Source organism: Apaloderma vittatum, unplaced genomic scaffold (genome assembly GCF_000703405.1).
Source record: "Apaloderma vittatum isolate BGI_N311 unplaced genomic scaffold, ASM70340v1 scaffold5976, whole genome shotgun sequence".
In the NCBI taxonomy this organism is placed as follows: domain Eukaryota; kingdom Metazoa; phylum Chordata; class Aves; order Trogoniformes; family Trogonidae; genus Apaloderma; species Apaloderma vittatum.
The window spans coordinates 1-23,080 of NW_009721161.1; the positions used below are offsets into that span (position 1 = coordinate 1).

Genomic DNA, 23,080 nt, shown 5'->3' on the forward strand with positions numbered 1-23,080 from the left:
AACCTGAATTGTTCTATGATTCTATGAAAGACAGCAGAAGCGATGATGTGGGAGGCCTTTTCTGTAATTACCTTTAGTGTCACAGGAAAGTTCGTACAAGGTATGAGATTGGTCAGCTGTCGGCTTAAGATGGCCTTATTTAAATGTGATATAGTGTAATTGGGGACTCTGAGAAAAAGCATAGATGATATGTAAAAAGTACACAGGCAGCTCATACTGAAAAAGCATTGAAAGTTAAGTTGGAAGTTGCTGAATGTGGTTTGGCCAGTGTTTTCTAATCCCTCTTGATGCAACTTTTGCTGTTGTTCCCTCTAGCTGAGGGACAAGGAGTACTTTGGCTCAGTAAACTTGGTAAGGACTCGAATGATCAGGGGGTTGGAGCACCTCTGCTGCGAGGACAGGCTGGGAGTTGGGGCTCTTCAGTCTGGAGAAGGGTCTGGGGAGACCTTATAGCAGCCTGCCAGTACCTGAAGGGGGGGCTACAGGAAAGTGGGGAAGGACCGTTTACAAGGTGTGTAGTGGCAGGATGAGGGGCAATGGTTTTAAAGTAGTGCAGGGTAGATTTAGATTAGATGTTAGAAAAGAGTTCTTCACAATGAGAGTGGGGAAACACTGGTGAAACACAGGTTGCCCAGAGGGGTGGTGGAGGCCCCATCCCTGGACACATCCAAGGTCAGACTTGGTGGGGCTCTGAGCAGCCTGATCTAGTTAAAGGTGTCCCTGCTCACTGCAGGGCGGGCTGGACTAGATGACTTTTGAAGATCCCTTTGAGCCCAACACATTCCGTGATTCTATGACTCTGGAATTTTGTTTAAGTTTAGATCTTCAAAGGCATGTGAAATTGATTAGTTTTGAAACATTAAGACTATTTTTATTTGGGCGCCTTACAGATAAACACATTAACAGTCATTCTGACTGAACGACAGTAGTTTTTTGAGGAGAATTTCAAGTCTGCTGTTTAGTTTTACATATATACAATGTTTCCTTAGGATCAGGAGCTGCTTGGGAAAGGTGAATACAAATGCATTATGTTATTTGGTCACAATTCCTGTTAATAGTAGTAAGTGTCCAAAGTCTTCTATTTGGAATATATGTCCATGCACTTAATATTTAACCATTAAAACATAATATAAACTTAAATATGTATATACAATGTATCTATCTTGTAAAAGAGTAGTTCAAATGGGTTCAATAGCACTTAACTCCTCAGTCTTAATTCTTCAAATGTGGCTGAAGACTTTTCTTCCCACAGTGGTTAGAAATAGACACTTAAGAATTTCACATTACCTTGTGTGCAATAAATCATGGTTTACACACTCACATTCTGTAGGCTGTAGAAGACACTTACTGTTTTTTCATACTAGTTTATTTGTGACCTGAAAATTTCCTATGGGCGTTTGCTGTGCTTGGCAAAACTGGTTTGTGTCAGCATAGGGAGTTCGTGTCACACAGGTGGTAAGGGGTGCTCAGAAAGGTAGCACCAAAAAACTAAGTAGTAATCATTTGAAAATGTCACTAAACACATAGTCTCCAAAACCACTGGCTCTTAAAAACTACTGAGTTTCTGATAACTGGATACTTTTTTTTGGTAGGCTTTTTTTTTTTTTTTTTTTTTAGGAGAGGGTTTTTTCCTAGTTTAAAGCCTTTATCTTGCTTTATAATTTTTCTCAAAACCCTTATACTTGTGTTATTCAATCGTAGTTAATATTTAACCATCATAATGTTTGAATGACAGGATATATTCTCCCTAAAGTGTTACGCCTCCTGCTAGCCGAGGATCCAAGACAGTGTGAGAGAAAATCTGCACTGAGTTCCTCAGGATTCAGTTGTGGGAGATGAATGGAGGGAGATTTTGTTATGACCTGGTACATTAGCAAGGAGATGAATTGCTTGATCTGTGCAAAATCTTTTTTTATGCTCTACGTACACATCAAATTACATTGTAATTCACTTCTACCTTCAGAAAAGAACGTTACAGCGCACTAGCTCTGTCTGCTACACAGCCTGGGGTTTGCTTCTTGTCACACATATCAAGAGTTGGAAAGAGGATAATGGAAATTCCTGATATTTTATTAAGATCTGTTGCACAAACACTGTAAAGTGCTGGGACTCACAAAAGTGCAACTGGAGTTACAGGTTGTCCTTAATGATTTTTGTTTTTCCAGGTACTATTTGGGAAGGAGAGGATTTAGATATGAAAGTTGGGATGTTGCTTGAAAACTGAGGTAGCAGGTCTCCCAGGTTTTTGGAGGCAATGCAGATTACTAAGCATAACTTTCTTCATTATTCGATAATGTAAATTAGCAGGGATAAAATCTAGATTAGCAAAAACATGGGAAGTTTAAATTTAAGTAGGTGAAATGTGGTATAGCAGAGCTAAAAAAAAGAGAATTATATCAGTAGAAACCAGTTGTTCTGCAGATACTTTGAATTGCCTAGCAATTGTCAAATATTTCTGTACTGTAAAAATGCATCTCTTATTCTCTGATGTAAGATACAAAAATGTGAACTCCCTGAATTTATTACTACTCTCTTTCTAGTCAAATAATCTTTGATCTTTCAGATTTTAAAGCGCTTTCTTTCTCAAAACTGCCTTGTATGTTTCTGACTACTTGTAGCATCTTTCATCAGAAGAAAACGACCACAGTTCTTGTTACAGCCAGTCAGATAGTCAGTATGGTTCTCCTCCAAAGGGTTGGTCAGAAGAGTTGGATGAACATGGTCAAACCTTATATACCAATGACTATACTAATGAAAAGGTACTTTTTCCTTCTTCTCATCACATATTCTAAAACTTTTCCACTGCTTCGCTGTTAGAAATTCAGATTTCATTTCGGAAGTGGAAAGCGTGCCTCAGCAGTATCTCCTTTTGTTTTTAAATATGCACAAAACTAGCAACTGAACTGATTTTTTTCTTGTGTATTTTCTTAACTGTTTAGAAAAACTTCATTTATTTCCAGTTGAGTATCAGATTATATTAAATGTACCATGTATCTTTTTTTATTTTTTTTAAAAAAATAATTTCTGCCCTCCTCCACCCTCTTGGTTACACTTCAGTAATGAACTTCATAGCAATATAATATTTTTCTTATTTTCTTCTAAGAGGTGTTCTTGTCTACACAGGCCTTCCAGTTAGGATGGTTTCAAACTGAAAATAATGCTGCTTTATCAATTTCATCCTTCACTAGGGATTTTTCAGTACTGCTTTCACATGTAGACAAACTTCTTAATTAACTACAACTGTATCAGCAGATTTAGGTTCTATTCTAATTATCTAATTGCTACTGACAATTTATGGTGATTCTGGGCACTTCATGGAAGCTTTTCCCGTGTAGGACAAATAGCAGTATTTGTATTTATGAAGCAGTCTTTTTAAAAATTGTTCATTAAAGTTGCATTTTGTCCTTTTAACTGCAGAAACTATTCATTGAAATGGTAGTTTCCTTATTGTTTTATAGCACCTCCTCTTCTTCAGTTGATATATACAATTTTTTTTTTTAAAGAAGTTTTTAAAGAGTTTTACATCAGTTTTGGAATTTTATCTTGCTTAATCTATTTCTGTTAAACATCTGTAGAGCACATACCTGTGTTCTGGCAAGTATGCACTATTTTTTTAACTACACTGGGATTGATAGGAAAAAGTGTTTCCTATCACAGACAATTTATTGGAAGGCAATCTTGTGAAACTTGCTTGACCCAAGAGTCTTGCTGTGAGTGTTTTTGTGCATATTTTTGTGTGATCTTGTAGATTCTTGCTCATTACAGTTCTTTCCTTTCTGTGTAACTAGTCACAGTTGTCATAGTTTCACTTCTTTGCCTGTGGGAGTTGGTTATAGAGGTTACAGAAATTACATTATCTTCTTCATAATTTGTTTAGGAGTTTTATCTCATGTTCCTGTTGATGTTTTTAAAACAGAGTTGTTCAACAAGTGCAATTATCTCTTCAGTTATCAGCAGTTGATGGTTAAGCTTTTTGTAATTCTGTAATTATATGTCTAAAATCCTTACACAGATCTAATGCGAAGATTGTGCTTCCTTAAACTGACAATGTAATGTTAATAGAGTGAGATATGCGACCTTAACAAATACCTATTTATCTCAGTCTCTTGTGAGATATTGCAGAGCTATTTTTTGAGGAGTTACAGAAGGAAAAAAGTAGTGCTGAATCCAACTCGGGAAGCTGGAAACTGTGTTGCTGTCATCGCTAACTAGCCTTGCTTAGTTAATGGAAGTTGTGGGCTAGACACTGCTGAAATGGATGGCACTTCATTAAAAATTAACTTTAAATCCCATGTATCAGAGATTTACTGTGTTACTACTGTCGCTCTGATTAAATTTCCTGTCATCACATTTCTTTCTACAGTGGATAAAACATGCAGATGAACAAGGTAGACCGTACTACTACAGCGCTGATGGTTCCCGATCCGAATGGGAGTTACCTAAGGTGAGTGACCTAAAAAAGAAGCTTAGATAACTTCAAGCTTTCCTCTCTTCCTTAATAAAGGTTCTATGGGGTCTTTAATGGGACTTATTCACAACAGCAGGATTTATATATATTGTACTTGCTTATTTTGTGCATTTTTGTGGAATTTCTGGTTGTGAAGAGAAAAAAATATACTCAAGGATATGAAAAACAGATGTATGTGACTTCAGATGTCAAAGAAGATCTTGTATCTTTTGCTGAGCTGAGCTTTTCATGCAAGGCTGCAGAATGTCTGTGATTTTGTTGCAATGAAGAAAACCTTTATAGGAATTGGTTTTTTTTTTAATATGAAATTTTCCTGAGACACTAGTCTGTTTTAGTACCATCCAAAATGCTTATACAGACAGGTGTTGAAGTTTCAGCAGTGTTTGTGGTATTTCTGAGGACAACACGAGTACTGTGTCCAGTTTTCGTCACCACAGTATAAGAAGGACATCGAGGTGCTGGAGCGGGTGCAGAGAAAGGCAACAAGGCTTGTGAGAGGTCTGGAAAACATGCCCTATGAAGAGCAGCTGAGGGAACTGGGTTTGTTTAGTCTGGAGGAGGCTGATAGGAGACCTTATTGCCCTCTACAACTACCTAAAAGGAGGCTGTAGTGAGGCTGGTGCTGGTCTCTTCTCTCTAATTACTAATGACAGGACAAGGGGAAATGGCCTCAAGTTGTGTCAGGGTAAGTTTAGATTGGATATTCGGAGGAAGTTCTTTACTGAACGAGTGGTGAGGCACTGGAACAGGCTGCCCAGGGAGGTGGTGGAGTCACCAACCCTGGAGGTGTTTAAAAAAAAAAGTAGATCTAGCACTTGAGGCTGTGGTGTAGTGGTTAGGTATGCTGGGATGAAGGTTGGACTAGATGATCTTCAGAGGTCCCTTCCAACCCCTAACATTCTGTGATTCTGTGAACACAGTTTCAGCAGAGGTGTGTTCTGATGTATATATTATTTTGCAATGACATAATACTTACAGGAAGGTGATAGTGCTAAGGACACTTGGTAGTCTGAAGATGTGCATAATACTGTTCAATTCCCACTTTCACTTTGAAAAACTGTAGGACCTTTGTCAATGCTGTAGTTGTGTATGTCTTTCTTGCTACTAGGTTGTTTCTTCAATCTTACATAGGAAGGTGACGATAAACCCCCCCCACACCTTTCTGTACAGTATTGGGTGCATAATTATCCGAAGAACATGTTTATCAATTATTGTTTCATTAGTCCAAAAAACTGGTGTCCTAAGTAACTTCCACTTCAGAAGGAGCAACCTTAACAGAAGTGCTTGCATATTATTTGTGAGAAAATATTTACACTGAGATTTTTCAATGAGGATATATACTGGACTGTTTTGTTATGTCAGTAAAAGAATTTTGTCTGAGTCACTGCAGGGTTGAGCTAGCTTTTTGAATATTGGTCTGATGTGTTAGATAACTTCTGCAAGTATTGGTTTTAAAAGCTACTTAGCTGTTGATTAGGTGTTAGATTAATTAGAAATCTGAAAATTTACTAGACTAGATTTTAACAGAAGCAGTTGCTAGTTCAGTATGTATAACGAAGTTAATTCTGGGAAGTAACTGCTTGGGTACTTCATTCTACGATTTCTGCAATTCTGAAGGTTTTGACTGTGAACAAGTTGCTTTCCACTAAAATAGATTGGATTTGATTTTAAACTAAATATCAAATTAAGTTGACTTTAATCCAACTACAACAAGTCATAAAGATAATCCAAAACTGTTACCTGATATATATTAACATAGAGGAGTAGGATCTGCCATTTGTGTGTAGGTGCTTGATATCTAGGTGTTTCTAAACAAGCATCTAAGCTCTGTTGTATTAGCAGCCACTTGCAGAATGAAACATGGCCTCTGCTTTGGAGTTTTTGATCATATACACAAGAACTACAGTGTACCAGAAAAAGAACCCATGTATTCCAAGAAATCCGTAGTTTTTAACTTTAAATCCTGTGGAATAGATATAATATTTCAGCAAAATATTTAGCTACTTTATGTAGCTATTTATCTGAAAAATGTACAGTGGAGACGTTACACTTGTGAGCGATTGAAGATTAGTCTCAAATCTTACTGAAGCTGCTTCCAAAAGTGCTTACGAACAAATGTATTGGAAAGACAATACAGACTGCAGAACAGCTTTGAAGAAAAATAATGTGTATTGAAAACTGTCCCATTAGAGAAAATCATAGAAGGGCTTGAGCATTGTAACTCTCGCTTACATGAAAATGAAGTTACTAGGAAAAAACCCTACTTTTTGTCAGTTTCTCCCCAGTGCATTTAGTTTAAATGTTGTCTTCCCAAATTTGTTGTGAAATAAAGTGATGGAATAGCATGGTCATGTAGTGCTATTAAACCAGAAAAAGAAGGTATTCATTTTGTTAGATGGTTCGCAGTAACCTGGTCTTCATTAGAACCAAAAAGTGTCTGGAGGTTTCTGGAAGTAGCATGTTAGTTAAACTAATTCTGTAACGTGAAAAATCTTCAGTGTTACAGCATTAACTGTGAACATGAACATGCTCAAAAATAATACTTGAGTATTCTTGTACACGTGCTAAAAATGGTGAGGGTGTACATTGGGGAGGGGAGGCAGTTACAAAACAAATTACTTCAGACAGTCTTGTAGAAAGTCCTCCAGTCATATATATTTAAATAACATCTCGGAATAACTGAATGCCTCTGGCTAAAAATCATGTCTCTGATGGAGTAGCTTTGACAACTGCTGAAAAGTATAAGACTTGTGACCCAGCTTTTTGCAGTGGAAGAGAGGAACATACTTAAAAAAAGGGTAATAGTCTTTAACTGTAATTTATAGTACATCTTGTTGAGTTTTCTCCTTGCCTAGGCGTTCTGCTGTATTCCATTGTCAATCCTTGCCAATTGTAAAAAAAAACAAACCCAAACGACCAAAAAAACAAAAGCAAAGAACCAAAAACACACCACCACAACACAAAATAAATATACCTACACATACAAGTTAATTCCTGCATAGATCACTATGATAAAATATGTTTATTTCCTGTGTAGTGAATGAGTAATATCTAAATTGTGTAGAGACAGGCTACAACTCTGTTCCAGAAACGTAATTTTCTAACACAAGCTTTATAATTTAAGGAAATCAGAAATCTGTATTTGGAGGTAGGGGATGAGGGGAAATTAAACTGATCTCAGAAATGAAAGCTCTCTAATTCCTAAAGTTTAAAAAAGGTAATATTTCAAAATGACCAAAAAAAAGCGAGGAAAACAATGTAATAGATATTCAGTAAGTAGCTCAAAGGGGAAGATGAGGAAGACAACCTAAAGAAAGTTAGAGATGAATGGTCTCTCAAACTTTCAAAATGTGTTCCTAGGCTGATAGGTGGCATAACTGCAGGATGATTCGCCATCCTCTGGCTGAACTCACTGATCCAAGAGTAGACTTTGAAAGAAAATGCATATATTCTGAGCTTCTGGAGCGAACTCGTAGTTTTGTTAATATTCACTGTCTGTGATATTGCAATTACGCTTTCTTTTCTGAGAAGTTCCTGCAGCCTTAGCTCCCCTTGCTCTATGCCCAGAGGAAGGACTGAGTAGAGTACCTTCATTTTTGGCAGCCTAACAGGCCAGCAGGCTGTTTGATTTGCTCTCTGTGCATTGTCAGTGTCAAGTAGGAGTTCAGGGGCCTCCAATGTGACACTCAGGTGAATGATTTTCCTGCTGGAGACCTGAATGTTCTCAGACAGAGCATGCTGTCTGAAAAATTGCAATAAACCACCATGCAGGTAATATCAGGAAGATATTACGCAATCCTATGTAAAAATAATAAATAAAGATGAGATTATATAAATAGAGCCTGGTTGTCTTGTGATAAATTTGGCTTGTTCTGAGCTGTGCTCCTTGACTGGAGGTAACACACCATGGATGCTGGCATTCATAGTTACTGCGGGTCAGTGCACTATACAGCCTCGCTAGCAATTGTGGATCATAGAATCACAGAATGGCCTAGGCTGGAAGGGACCTTAGAGATCATTTAATCCAACCTCCTGGTCATTGGCATGGACGCCTCTCAACCAGATCAGGCAACACATGGGGACCGAACGGGGATCTTCACATTGTTATAAAATTTGGGATTGCGCGATGCGAGTTGAGACGGTCTCAGCTGATGTGAGGATCTAGTTTTTAAGGGCAAAAGTGCAAGTGATTTGACAAACCTGAGATAAGTACGAGAAGACAGTCAGATTTCTGTTTTATTTAATGCATATGTTTGTGCTTGAGAGGCCTGGTCTGGTCTTCCTCATTTGTCCTGGTGTTCGGTGGTTCCCACCCCCTGCCCCCTCCTCCCAAGTAAGATGGGGAGGTGGCAGGGAAGTGCCCCCAGCTTTTACTTGGGCAAGCAGCAGGACCTGTGGCAATCGGTGCTGACTTGGAGGTTTTCAAAGATCAGCAGCGTTAGTGATCCTAAGGGTTAGAGGGTGAAGCAGTGGATGTCCAGGGAGGCAAAGTGACCAAAGGGGGTTTAGCCAGAGCTGCCTTTCGGTCAATTGTACGCTGGAGAGCGAGCTGCTTATCCCAGTGGTCGCCCTGTCCTGTGTAGGTTCTGTTCCTTCAGTGCAGCTGACACCTCCAGGTGCTGCTGCCCAGATGTCCTATGGCAGAGAATGAGGAGTCTTCTTTCCGTAGAGGAAGAAAGGGAATAAAGTCCTTAAATACAAAATTTATTCCTTTTTATTTACATATGTTTAAGAAAAATGTGCTATCTCTTTAGTTGTTAAGAAAAACAAAAAGTGTGATGTAGGTGTTACATCTGTCACGGCACCAGAAAAGTTTATTCAAAGCTGATGATAGTAGTAGCGCTGACTGAACAGTGGTTTTGTTTTGAGGCAATATATTTTTTAAAAAAAAAATCTTTGATTTCAGACAGTCTGTTGGGACAGCTGCAAATACTGTAGTAGCCTGTATAAAGCACTAAATGGCACTAACAGAATATTTTAAAATGCTACTGTTTTGATCCCTGATTGCAAGAAGGGAGAGTAAAATGCTTAAGTTTAGGTCTTTCCTAACTTTGACTGTCGCTTCCCACTCTTTTCTCCCTCCCTCCACCCACCCAGTTCCTTTCATCTGGCTGAGGATGTTAAGGCAAACCAAGAAGAATCTTTTTTCTGTTTCTTAAAGCTGACAGATCTGTGTCATCTCTCTAAGAATGGGGACAAGTGCTACAAATAACTCGGAGTTGTTACATTCATTTCAGTCACAATTAGGCTAGGACAGAGCCTTAAGCCATGCCACGTATCAGGTTAAAATTAAATATAAATCGCTTGGCCAGTTGAGAGGGTTAGAAAATTTTGTAACAAAAGAAAGCTTTTAAATAGCTGGTGAAGGCATTGAACAAATTCAGCAATGAAAATAACCCTGTGTGACCTAAATTTACATCACTGGTGTCCTTAACCTGTGCCAAGAGCTGTTACAACAAGGCTACTAGCTCTGGCTTCTTGTCCCTAGACAGTTGACTCTACTTAATCTAGCGAATGGCTGATTCAGTTGGATAATGCAGAGTCTGAAAAAGTATCTGTATCTCACCAAGTCTCTTGGGAGATCACAGAACAATCCATTCATTTTGAAAGAAGAGACTTGTCTTGAGTCCAGAAATACATCAGCTTTTTCTTTTTTTTTTTTTTGTTTTTTCCCCCCACTTAGTAGTGTGTTTTACATGTAACAAACAAACAAAAAGAACTCCATAAACACCTGAGTGAAAAATGTTTACTTATTGCCTCTATTGTGAGAAAATGGGGCAAGAATGTCAGATGTTCCTGGTAAAGACTTGTCAGTTTACTAGCACTTGTTTGTATCACCGATGCCAATTATTTAAGGTGCTAAAATGCGTATAGCTCAGTGTTCCCAAGTTGTTAGCAGTGCTTTGTTAATGAGCTCCAGGTACTGTTGCTTTGCTTTTTCATTAAATATGTTTTGTAAGTGTTAGATTTCTTATTATTGTCCAGGTCCTCTCACCTTCAAGATAGGGTTGCATGCTAGGGAAGTTAACTCCTGATGGCCTGTGGTGGTATCAAAGGCACCTTTTAAGTATCACCTATAATTAAGCTTATGCCCATATCCTAAGTCTTAACAGAGACTTTACTTAAAACAGTCAAAGACTTAAAGTAATTTATCTTTAATTTCTTCAAGTTACTCAAATGGAAAGTACATAGAGGATTTCCATAAATAATATTCACTGGTGCCATTGAAGCATAAATCTATTTCTGAAGTAAACGGTTCTGTTTCGTAGCAAGAAATATGTTTGAATTGCCTGAGACTGCTACAAGAAATGTTTGTGGTGCCCTGCTGTGATTTAGGCATATCTTTGCTGAAAATTGTTTAGATTTTAATTGCAATAAGGGAGGGCAATTCTGCTACATATTGCTTAGCTTGCTGCCATAATGTGAGTTGTAGGAACATCTACAGCGTGGATATTTCTGTAATGAGAAAGTAAGCTAGCATTAGATTTCTTGCAGCAGATTTAATGGAACCAGGGGATGACCTGAGAGTTGCTTAAACCTCCACGTTGTGAGGAGTCAGTTGTCACGTGAGGTAAATGTGCTGAACCCAATACAAAGTCAGTGCCATGTCAGAAGTGACAACCAGCACAATTCTTTCTGGACATGAACTACCATATTTCAGTCTTGGTACTGCAAATTTTTCCCTGGGAGTATTTTACTACTCTTCAGCGCATTGAAATAATTTAATGGAACACCAAGGTTATTTACCTTTTAAGCATCTATTGAGTTAGTGGAACATCATTCTGTTCATAGTAAAGTAAGAAAGCTGACACAAGCACATGAATGATAAGTGTAACTATGTTACACAATTTAGCTTAAATTTAGCCCTTATTTAGGTTAAACTTTGCCATATTTTGTTGTCATGTGTAGATACAGGTTGTTCTTTCTGTGAAGACCTCTAAGGTTATGGTAGGAATAAGCAACAAAAATGTAGAATTTGGTGTGCTTGCAAAGATTATTGCTTTAGCCATTTCGAATTAAAAGGGCACTTGACTTTCCTTTGTTACTTGTTACCCAGTGGATTCTAGTCCTTTATGTGACTCTGCAAATGCTACCTTATGTTCCTTTCTGTGTGCACATTTTAGCCTTGTGACGCTGAATAGGAAGAATGGGATTTGTAATGACTTTAAAAAACATACTTTGACGTTATCTTTTCTTGTTGTGTTCTTGGTATTCAACTTTGAAATATTTTTATAATTACTTTGATTTATTTTTGATGATTTAAAATGTCAATGCTACTAATGATAAGTATGGTGCAGTAGTGAGATCTAATTAAATTCTGGGTCCTCCTCATGACCTTCACATTTTCTCAGACTGTACATTTTTGGATGCTCTTGAGTTATTAGAAAACCTATGTTATTAAAAATCCATTCTCTCCTTGGCTATTACAGCTCTACTAGTCTGAAAATAATTTCCTGCTAAATATTTACTTTCTGTGTTTATGTACATTCCACACTAGAAAATCCTTTGAGTAATTTGATGTGATTATTCTGAAAAAGCAAGTCCTCACCCTCGTGTCTCCTCTCCCAAACCTCTGAGTCAAAGAGAAACACATCCAGGCAATCGTAACCCTCAGTGTAAATATCTACTGCAGGGTAATAGGGGTTTCCTTTGCTTACACAGGAGCGGGACAAGTGGTATATAATACTGTCAGCGCAATACGAAGAGTGAATGTTTAAGTCTTGTGTTTATTCTGATTCCTTGAGAGTTCTCAGTATGCTGGTTGGTTGCAAAACCAGCAGTAATTTATTGCACAAGAAATCAAACCTCTCTCTGCCAATAGAGAGCATTAGCCCAATGGACCAGGCCTTGGGGAGGACTACGACAGAAAGCACAGTTCTGAAGACTAAATGCAAAATAAAAGAAAAACTATTTTCACACTCTTGGTCAACATCAGGATTCTTAAAGTTTGCGCCACTCGGGCATGTGAGTGGTGTGTCCAAGTCTTCTTTGCGTGAATTAGGTTTTACTTATAGTTTGATTTTTCTCTTCTTTAGTACAATGCTTCACCACAGCAGCAGAGAGATATAATAAAGAGTAGGAGTCTGGACAGGAGGCTACAAGAACCAATAGTTTTAACAAAGTGGAGGCACAGCACAATTGTGTTGGACACCAACGATAAGGTAGGAGCAAGTTAAACAGTGTGCTGGGGTACCAGCTGTTTCTGATGTACAAAGTATTTTATCTAACAGCAAATAAGTGTGCATGGATTTCTGAAATCTCATTTTTCTTATGTTCTATTGTATCATTGTTATAACTCTGAGTGAACCCAAAGACTACTCTATAACTTTGCTACTGTTACCTTGCGAGTAGCAGCTCTTCTCTTGTTATCCTTGAAGTGTTTTAACTAGTATTAGTTCAGGGGTTGGGGTGTACAGGCATTTTAGTTAAAATTGGGAATGTCCCAGTTTGGTTTAGGCTTTGGAGTGTAATTAGGGTTTGAATTAAAGAATTATTGATGTCGGTGAAGTTCTTATGTAAGGTATGGTGGTATTTCACTCTCAAATTTTTTAACTGTAGTAATACACTTGAAAGATTGCAGATGAGTAATTGAAATATTAATAGAATTACAAATAGTGTTTGCTAAAGCAAAAACTATGCCTTAAATCCACTGTATGATATTACTATTTACATCTTTATCCCTTTAATGACTGTTCCATTGTAATATCCACTGTAATATCTCAAGGAAAGAAGAAAAGTTACGTGTGGTTACAGCAGGGCTGCAGTATTGTTATTGAAGGACAGAGGACAGCACTGAAAGTGCCGAAATGCTTGGCTTTCATCCTGTCCGGAGCTGAGCTGGGTGTTTAGTCTCAAAGAGCTGTAGGTCAAGTGACAACAAAAGCTGTTTTCTGTCCTTTCTTATGTTCTTTCTGGTGTTGTATGTCTTTCTGTTTTGGTATGTTCTTTCTGTTTTGGGCTGTACACTAACAGATGCTGTTGGGGCCAAAAAGGAGACTGAGCATCTCCCTTGTTTTCCTTCTGCCTGTCTCTCCAGTTTGATTTTTGTCACAGCCATTTCCGCTTGTGCTGGGGCGTTCTGCCCATGAGCGAAGAGAGTTGCTGTGAGCTGGGCAGGGAGGAACTGAAAGGGATGATGTAGGGTGGTGGCTTGCTGTTTTCTCTAACTTTGCAGCAGTGCATCCCAGGATTCATGGAAACGGAAACACTTTCATGCTGAAACCTTAGTGCAGACTATTTAGAGTAAGACACCAGGAAATGGCATTGTAAGTTCCCTTTTTCTACTGATACAGGGAAAAATAATATCAATGTAGATTTGGGAGTATGAAGAAAAGACTTTAAGGGAGCCCGTGTAAAGTGTCAAAGACAAACTTAACTGGGCAAAACACAGTAGCTGTAATTCTGCTGCCCAGAAAGTTATTTGCTTGACTTGTTGCTTCCAGTACATTTTAATGGCTCTTCGTGATGAAACAGAGTATAGGAGAGCGGGTTGTCATGAGTTGACTTAGTTCCTCAGAACAGAATTTATTGGATTTGATCTTAAGCTTTTGAGCTGTCAGAATATATTGTATGTGGCGCTGAGGAGCCAGTGGACCGTGCTTGGCTGGAGACTTTGCACCTGTATGTGTTCGTTTAGCTCGAGCAATTCTGAGGTCCCTCTACAGCTCCTTTCCCCTCCCTGGTCCTCCTTACGCATCATTCTGTACTGAGGGCGTTGTGGCACTGTGTGAGGGACTGAAAAATTCTGTTGGAGACAGCTTAAAGGTTTGGCTTTTAAAGGAAGACTCACTTTTTTTTTGGCGTAAGATCTGCTTTGGATTTGGAATAACCCTTATGTAGCGCTGCACAGAACGAAGAACCTCTTGTAAAACATGGAATAGTGGAACTGTTTACTTTTCTTCAAGATCCAACGTTCAAACATCATGACCTTAAACCTAGTGAAGCAGACGTCAAAGTGTACAGATACCTTGTGTAATAACTGAAAGAAATTATATACATGAGCCACACTTGTGAAATCTTAAGTCAGTAGCTTGAAGTTCCTTTAGCAGCTTCAAAACAAAGAGCATGCATTTTTTAAATGGTAAGGAGAATATATAGTTCATAGAAAGCGCAATGTTAATGCTACAAGAAAATTAAAAGTGTGTGATAGAGCAATAAACTAGGGGTTTGTGGAAGGACAAAGTTTTAGTGCATTGATGCACACATTTTATTACTGCTGGCAGGCACACGGCTATATATTCTGCTTTAAATTAATACATGAAAAGGGAATATAGCTCATGACCACTAATACTGTTTTTTCTTGTTCCAGAATTGCTCAGTATATGAAAGCTATCTTAAATTCAGGATTGAGTAGAAAGAAGAACTGGTGTTTGTTTGGATAGGCACATCAACCCCAAGTTAGATTTTTAACTGACTCTCAGGGAAGCTATTTTCTTTTTTTGTTGTTTGTTTTTCCTGGAAAAAGGACACAATGCAGTTCTGTGAAAATAGGCCAATCAAAAAGTGCTTGAAATGTGTCAGAGTGAAAGTATGGGTTACCATGGCTGACAAGAATTTGATGGTATCAGATGTACTTGTTAACTGTTTATTGGCTGTGGCATGTATCTGTATGTAGCCATCAGCTAAAAAGTTTGGTAAGCAGAGGAAAAATACCTTCCTGGGAGGCACAATGTTGATTTCCTTGTCTTCCTCCTGCCCCAAATCTGAAAATATGTAACATATAGGCTGGTGTTAGGATTGCTCATGTCCTCTGTTGTCACGCTAGTGAAAGAGCCAGTGGGCCGCTTGTGCTGGTGGATTTACAAGTGAATTTTAAAGCGTGGCTGTGCAGAGTGTTATGTAATGTTGGAAAAGCAAACTGAATTTGGGAGAACATCAAGGGAATTTAAAAGGAGGGGAAGAAAAGTCACTTGCTCTCTGTTACTGCTAATGTGTTTTTCTTCTGTTTGAAATACTTTACCAGATTTTTCAAGCAGTGTATTAGTACAAAGCAACCATTACTTCAAAGGAAATTCATATGCTTTTTGTTTTGCTTTTTTAATTTTTTTTTATTATAGATGGCAAATTTTTCTAGTTTTCAGAAATGTAGTACTTTCTTTTGGTCCATGCTTAATGGCTGGTTTAAAAAAAAAATAACCCTGAATCTCTAGAAATTTTCAGCGCTTGATTATAAGGAAATTAATGATTATGATTCACAAAAATTAAGTCTGGTATATGCTTTTCTACAAGTATAACAATTTGTTCTACTAATATTTTATTGACTAGCCACACAGAGGCATAATATATTCTTTAAAATATTGGTGTTTATATTGTGCACTGTAATAAGATAGTATTATAAATGTGCTTCATAATTTGATAGCAATGTCATACAAAAAAATCTACCCCTTAATAAGGATGAAATCTTTGCTTTAAGCTGATACAGTATGCATTAACATTTTTTTCAAATGGATATGTGCTAATTAACCTAGTTTGAGTGTTGTCTGTAAATAATGTAAAAGTACTGTTTAGTGAATAGGGGTTTATAATATAATTATCCAAGAATATAATGAATACTTTAAAAAGTGCATTTTTTTGGTAGCGTATGAGTGTGTGTCTAAAGAAAAAGAGCATATTTATGGTTAAAAAAAAAAGTAATTGTAAGGAATATAATAACTTATGTTGTCTATTTGAATTTTATAGGAATCATCAACTGCTTCTAGGGCCAGTTTTCCTGAAAATGAGTCCTCTCCTTCTTCACCAAAGCATCAAGCCACAGTCAGTATGCAAAGTCTTTAAATAGATAAGTAGATGTTGTAGAAACTGAGCTAGTCATTAGAGAACTGAGGGTAAGGCTGATACTGAGGAAAAAAAAAGGGATAAAACTATTTGAAGGCATTATATTTTAAAAGGAATGCATTACACCCAACTGCACTTTCAGAAAAAATGTGAATGCTGTTGGTTTAAATACAGCTTGATAATAGTAGATTAAGTTAAAATTTCACTATGGAATAAAGCTACGGCAGTTTACTTCCTCAAACAGTCATGTCTTCTTACCTGGCAACTTGGAAGGTAAAAGCAGAAATAATTTTTAAAAAAATGAAGGTTATTTTGGGTTTATTTTTTTAAATTTTGGAAATGTACTAAAGTGGTATTGAAATATGTGCCTTAATCAATTTTAGCCCTTTAGTTGGTAGCTTAGGGCATTAAAGGTGCAATGTCTTCTGTTTCGTTCTTACTCTATGCAGAGAAATGATTCTCTGGCTTATTTGTGCCATCCGTTCTTATGACTCTTCAAACAGTTTTCTCCAATCAAATAACCATTGTTTATTAAGTAAATGTAGTTGATAGCCTTACACACAATCAATCATTTCTGCATGTATTCTGATTTCTTTAAATACAGCTCCAATCTTGAATTAGTAAAATCGATTTTTATATAAGAAGTTGCTGCTGCTTTAGATAATAGAAAAAAATAATCTGTATTTTCTTTAGCTCGCTCCTGGGTTTTAGATATTACAAACAAAGCTGGTGATTTTTTTTTTTTGTGCATTTTCATCCTTAACTTGCTTTGTACTTCCTTTCCCCTGATTACATTAATTTTCCCATTAGTACCCCCTAGTGTTGCTGCTAAGTAGGGCATTATGATACTTTATCTCAAGAATTCCTCTTTGGAGCATTCCCACCGGTTCCACCATGAGTAATTTAATGAAACCATAATTTAAGGGAAAGTGGGTGTGAGTTGCTCAGCCATTGTGAAGGTTTTTCGAAGGGTGCCGTGTGTAGGCCTCTTAGTCGTGGTCTGCGTGAAGCACAAAGTGATCTAAAGAACACAGGCTATTTGGGGGACTACTTTTTTCTATTGAAAGTATCAGTTTTGGAAAATAATGTTTATATTATTTCTGGGGAAAGTGCTGCAGCCCAATGGAGATAAGAGAGTAGGAGCAGCAGTTACCATTGGACTGACGTAACATAAATACTCTCATCCTTGAAAACATGCCTTTTATTGTAATTTATGTGCTGTGCTTGAAGCATCTAGGCAGAATTTTTGAGGTTCATGGAAGGCAAATCTATGGTTTTGGTAAGAGTGCTGTTACAGCATTCCAGCAAAAAAAAATAAAAAAAATCAGTATTGTATTCTGTAGTTATGGTCCACTGAAGTTGGAGATTGAGAGGAGAATGCTCAACAGAATATATCTTTTCTTTTCACTGGATGTAGAATTGAGGACATTTTTGTTAGGATAAAACTAATTTGGATCCTTTCCCTAGTTGATTATTTCAACTGATAGCTTAATCCTTAAATTAGGAACTGTTACTAAAAAAGAATTGATTAAAAAAAAATTAACATTCCTTTAGCATCATTGACTGCTAGGACAAAGCTGTGGGGGTAACAGGTGAAAATTACAAAACTTGCTACCTCATCTTGAGAGTCACAAATGACATAGATCAATGTTTTTCCTTTTTATCTTAGAATGTTTTTTCATTCCTTTATATTTTACTGATTTTCACATAGGAACTGCAAATATTCGTAACTTGCAAACGCCCTTCTTGTTCAGCAGTGTTCTTTTTCCACTGTTCGCTGACTGATCTCCAAATTTGTACAGAGGCATACTAATATATGTGATTTTCATCAACAAGACCTAATGAAGTAGTTTTAAATTCTAACATTTTGCTTAGGGATAGGAAGAATAGAACATGAAAGAAATGTTTCACTCATCCGGTTTTGAAATTAATATGTTAACATTTTTATGCTTTTTAAACAATTTTTATTTAAAATATGCAATTATGTCAAAATAACTTGGAATTATTTTGTCAGAGCATTTAGGCTGTTTGTCAAGCCATCGTTTTTAGCAAAGGAGACAAAGATAAACCTGCTATTACACAAATCATAATAAATTTATGTTTAAAATTTCCACTTTCTAGTATCACAAATGATTTGGTTTGGCTTTTCTGAAGAACCTAGGCCTTGAAGAAGGAAAACTTTTAACCCTCTGAATGGTAAATCGTACTTTCCCAGAGGAATTTTCATTTTGTTGATCTCTACATGTTTAAATACACTTAAGACAGTTTTTTGAAGTTAGAACATGGGCAAAGATGGCTCATCCCCAAAAATTTAATTCAGTGTTTTGTTTGAATTCAGTGTTTTGATGGCAACAGAAGCAGATATTTTTATATTTATGTCTTACTCTATCTTACAGGGTCAAGAGAAGTATGGATTACTGAATGTGACAAAAATTACAGAAAATGGGAAGAAAGTTCGGTACGTCTTGAGCTTCTAGAAGTGCATGTGCATACGGGTTTGTGTAATGAATCTGATTTTTATATTAGGAGAGCATCCAAGGGTTTTGCAGTTCATTACATTTTGTCTAAATTGAACCCCAACAGAGGTTGGAAGGAACCTTGAAAGATCACCTAGTCCAGCCCCCCTGCCAGAGCAGGATCACCTACAGTAGGTCACACAGGAATGCGTCCAGGCGGGTTTTGAATGTCTCCAGAGAAGGAGACTCCACACCCTCCCTGGGCAGCCTGTGCCAGGGCTCTGTCACCCTCACAGTAAAGAAGTTTTTCCTGATGTTTTTGTGGAACCTCTTATGCTCCAGCTTGTACCCGTTGCCCCTTGTCCTGTCATTGGACATCAGTGAGAAGAGCCTGGCACCGTCCTCCTGACACTCCCCCTTGACATATTTATAAACATTAATGAGGTCACCCCTCAGCCTCCTCTTCTTCAAGCTAAAGAGACCCAGCTACTTCAGCCTTTCCTCCGAAGGGAGATGTTCCACTCCCTTCATCATTGTTGTGGCTCTGTGCTGGCCTTCTTGAACTGAGGGGTGATGACATATGTTTCTTCCAGTGAGCTCAAGAAGATGGACTTGAGAGAGAGCCAGAGGCTTCTCCGGTGTTAAATACTGCATAAGTGTGGTGCATCCTCAGGTTTAATTTAGGTTTACTTTTTACTATTTCTACTTTTTAAAAAATTTAATCTTTTAGGTCTAATACTGTGTTCTATCTAGTTCAGCATTCCTCAGACTTTTGATGTGTGAAGCATGCTTTTCCTGAAGATTGAATAGTCAGCACCCAGCTGATATTCCACAGCCACCCTGACCTAGTGCAGCGCAGCTGGGCAGCACAGCTGACCTCCAGTTTGATTCTTCAGAGCTGCTCCTAAGAGCTTGGTAGAAAAGGGTGAGCAGTGACTCACATGAGCTGCTGCTGGTACAGCACACTCGCACCATTTCTCTTTCCTCTGTTGGAATCATTGATCTGGATTATTGTGCTGCTGTACAGAAAGAGGCAACGTGGCCATCCTACCCCTTTGAGAGCTGTTGGATAATAATTCATGTTTGGGCAATGGGAATAGATTGTCAGGGCTTGTCAAGCCTTTTATTTTTTTTATAACATCAGGAGGACAGGTACTTGGGCATAAAAGCAAATAATCAGACAGCTGGAACAACTAATTTGTTCTTTTTCTGCATTTTTTAGCTGTGTAGCAAAGATTTTATTGCAGTGTAAATGAGCCTATTACATAAGCGTGGTACACTTGTATCCCAGTTAGATGCGATCAATCAGCTTCAGAATTATGCAGTACTTTGGCATAGCCTACTAAGTACACAGTAGGCTGAGTGTTCCAGATTAGCCCCTTTGAAATTGTAATTATATGGTATTTCTGCTGGTGAACTGCTTCCACTACTAATTAGCTTTGTTTGATTTAGACTTTGACGGTCAGGCTGGGACCGTTAGCATATGTTCCCTTCCACAAATATGACAGCAATTACGACTTACTGATGGCTCTAATGACCGTATATATGGTTAAGTATATTAGCATAAAGGTCAGCTGGGCAACAATGATTGACAGTTTAAACATCTACTTTCAAAGTGAATTTATCTTACGTTTGTTTACAAATACCTACAGGAAGAATTGGATGTCATCATGGGCAGTGTTACAAGGCTCCTCGCTGCTGTTCACTAAAACCCAAGGAAGTGGAACTGGCTGGGTAAGCTCAGGAATATTGCCCACCCTCGTTTAAGTGTTAATAACATAAAGCACAGAAAAAGTAAACCTCTTGTATTTGTCGGGCTTAAGTACTGATATGTGTGTATAATGTAGAACTAGCAGGAAAATAAATAGCTTAATGTAAGAATCATGATGGAGAACGAGAAGAAAAACAGTTGTGCTTGCATTTCAGAAACTTTTTTTTTTTGTATTTGATAACGAAGAAACTGATAACAAGGTGCCCTGTAACCTTGAAGTTTTTGCTCCACGCTGACTATTTTTGGGTTCCTAACTAATGTATTTCTCTAAGCAGTTTTGTCTGTTTTACTGTTCTTGAATATTTTTTAAAAAATTCTAGGTAATTTTGAATGTGATAATGCAATAAAGAAAATAGTCTGACACTTTTCTTGTTGTGTTGGACTATTTGAATGTTCTGTTGTCTTATTGTTTGCTATCTGCCTTGCTGGATTCCGTGTTTTGTTTTATATCTGCCTAGTGCATGACAAGTATCTGTATCTATTTTGATGTCTCATGAAGACCTAGAGAGAAGCATCACACTGAAGATGATGATTATTCAATTTTTATGTCACCTCTAGCATAATACCTAAATTGTCTATTGTCTGTCTAGCTGCATTCCAACATTAATAGTTATAGAAGTTATTCTTTATCTACAACTTACTTACCTGTTTTTGGAGGTCTGGCATTAAATTGTGTGGATCTCTCAGATTCAGTATTTGTTATTCCAGTGTATTATCTTGAGAATTCCAGCAAAATTGCATCTTACAGATATATGCTGGCTTGCTGTGCTTTGCTAAGCTTTTTACTTGGCTCGCTTTCTCCTTCTATTCTAAAGGACTGAGCTCATTTCAGAGCTGTAAATATAATTTTTCTTTGCCCTTCTGTTTGTTGTAGAAGGGGTGGTTGGTAAAAAATGAGTGAGGATGGATATATAAAAGCATTTGGGGTAGAATAGAATGGGAAGAGAAAAGTTGATCAAGATGGTCAAGCAGAAGGAAAAGAGAAGGGAAGGAAAAAGAATAAAGATTAAAGGCATGAGATGAGGTGAATTATGCTGTCTGGGTAGGAAGTGGATTTGGTGACTTCTGCAATTTACTTTTATAGCTAAGGATCCAAAAAGCACTTTAGTTTTATAGGTATAAATATGGATGTTTGGAATGTAAAACATTTTGCCTGAGTAGCTAATCATTGATTTGATTAGCTAAATTTGATTACAGCTACTATTATTCTTAATCCAAATGTAGCTGCAGATCCAAGAAAAAATTAAAAAAAAACCCCTATATGTTGGTATCATTAAAACACATAGTGCTAAACTAAGATACTGTTTATGAATGTGTGATACTGTTACGAATGAATGTGTGTCCCAATGAGTTATCCATAACCTGCATCTCTGCTTATTGCTTAGGGGTACTACTGTAACTTGTGTTACACCTTCCAAATACAGTCATTTGGGAAAAAAAAAAGGGCATGAATTCTTTTGATAATTTAAGTGGAGCAAAAGTGTCATAGTCACAGTATTTCTGTGTGGCACTGTCAGGCGTGCGTACTGTCAAGTATTCGAGCAGGGTCAGCAAAATAAATCTCAACAGTGCAAACAGAATAAAGTGAAGCTGGTAATACTAAGGAAGAATCTCCTTCAAGGACTTTGTTGTATACCTGCATACTTGCAGTTGGCTTTGTAAAAATGTAATTAAATATTCAGCACATGCTCTTTTTGCTCTCTGCAGAATTTTTTCTGTGAGTTTTAAAGATTCTGCCTCACCTCTCAAACTTCCATCTGTGTCAATATTTTAATAAGGGTGAAGTTTGGCATATGATGAGAATTACATTTCCTCTTCATTTATGAGCAGAATATTTGTTTAGCATTTGTCTAATGATTGATATAGCCATATCATTTTTTGGTGTGCGTTGTGTTGTGACTTCATCACTTCTCTTCCTTTTTCTCATCAAGTCATTTTGCCAAGCAGGCTCAATTCCTGAGCTCTTGCTCTCGCTGCTTTCTTCTTGGAAAAATGCTCTCAGTCGTCGACCTGCTGTCACCTATGTAAACTCTGACCAAGTTTCAGCTATCACTGTATGTGTTCTTGTTGCATGCCTCTTGTCACTGTAAGGCTATTTGTCACTAACCTTGAAAGTAAATTTGAATTTTTCCAAGATTTGAGTCTTGTCCCTTCATATATAACATCTTATATATCCTGTTTGCTGTTTTCTGAAAGTCATCCACAGTGCAAATTAATACAAGTGTGCTGCAATAATACTGTAATTTTTCTAATGGAGCAAATTAGAAAGATTATCCGGTTCATCAGTGCCAGAATTATAATCTCAAATTTGCCTACTGTTTGAACCGCTAGTGTCTTGATTAATAAACAGCATGATATGGTCAAATTTTTAACAGATATTTTATGTCTAATTCTTTCTAACACAACTAATTTAGGATGTTTTTGAGGTGCCTATGATGTCTTTGATGCAATGTTGTACATGTTGGTTAATTCTAGTTGTAATTTGAGTACCTCAAAAGGTAATGTGCATTAAAAAGATGGAAGGAAGAGAGCTCAGGGATATTCTGGCTACAAGCAACATATAGAAAGCTGATGTAAATTTGTAGGACTCTCGGTACATAACTTTGGCAT

The 23,080-nt window shown here is 37.4% G+C and overlaps 1 protein-coding gene across 1 annotated transcript in view; it reads left to right on the plus strand.

Moving 5' to 3' along the window:
* Positions 1 to 315: 315 nt before the first annotated feature.
* Positions 316 to 23,080, plus strand: part of ARHGAP12 (Rho GTPase activating protein 12) — a gene marked incomplete at its 5' end in the record, with an annotated part of 38,689 nt that continues 15,924 nt past the window's right edge. The window contains 8 exons of the mRNA XM_009871267.1: positions 316 to 351; positions 2,619 to 2,759; positions 4,364 to 4,444; positions 12,505 to 12,630; positions 16,148 to 16,222; positions 18,640 to 18,701; positions 20,352 to 20,433; positions 22,402 to 22,524. Of these exons, the coding sequence (XP_009869569.1) occupies positions 316 to 351; positions 2,619 to 2,759; positions 4,364 to 4,444; positions 12,505 to 12,630; positions 16,148 to 16,222; positions 18,640 to 18,701; positions 20,352 to 20,433; positions 22,402 to 22,524 (726 nt within the window). The remainder of the gene's footprint in view (positions 352 to 2,618; positions 2,760 to 4,363; positions 4,445 to 12,504; positions 12,631 to 16,147; positions 16,223 to 18,639; positions 18,702 to 20,351; positions 20,434 to 22,401; positions 22,525 to 23,080) is intronic.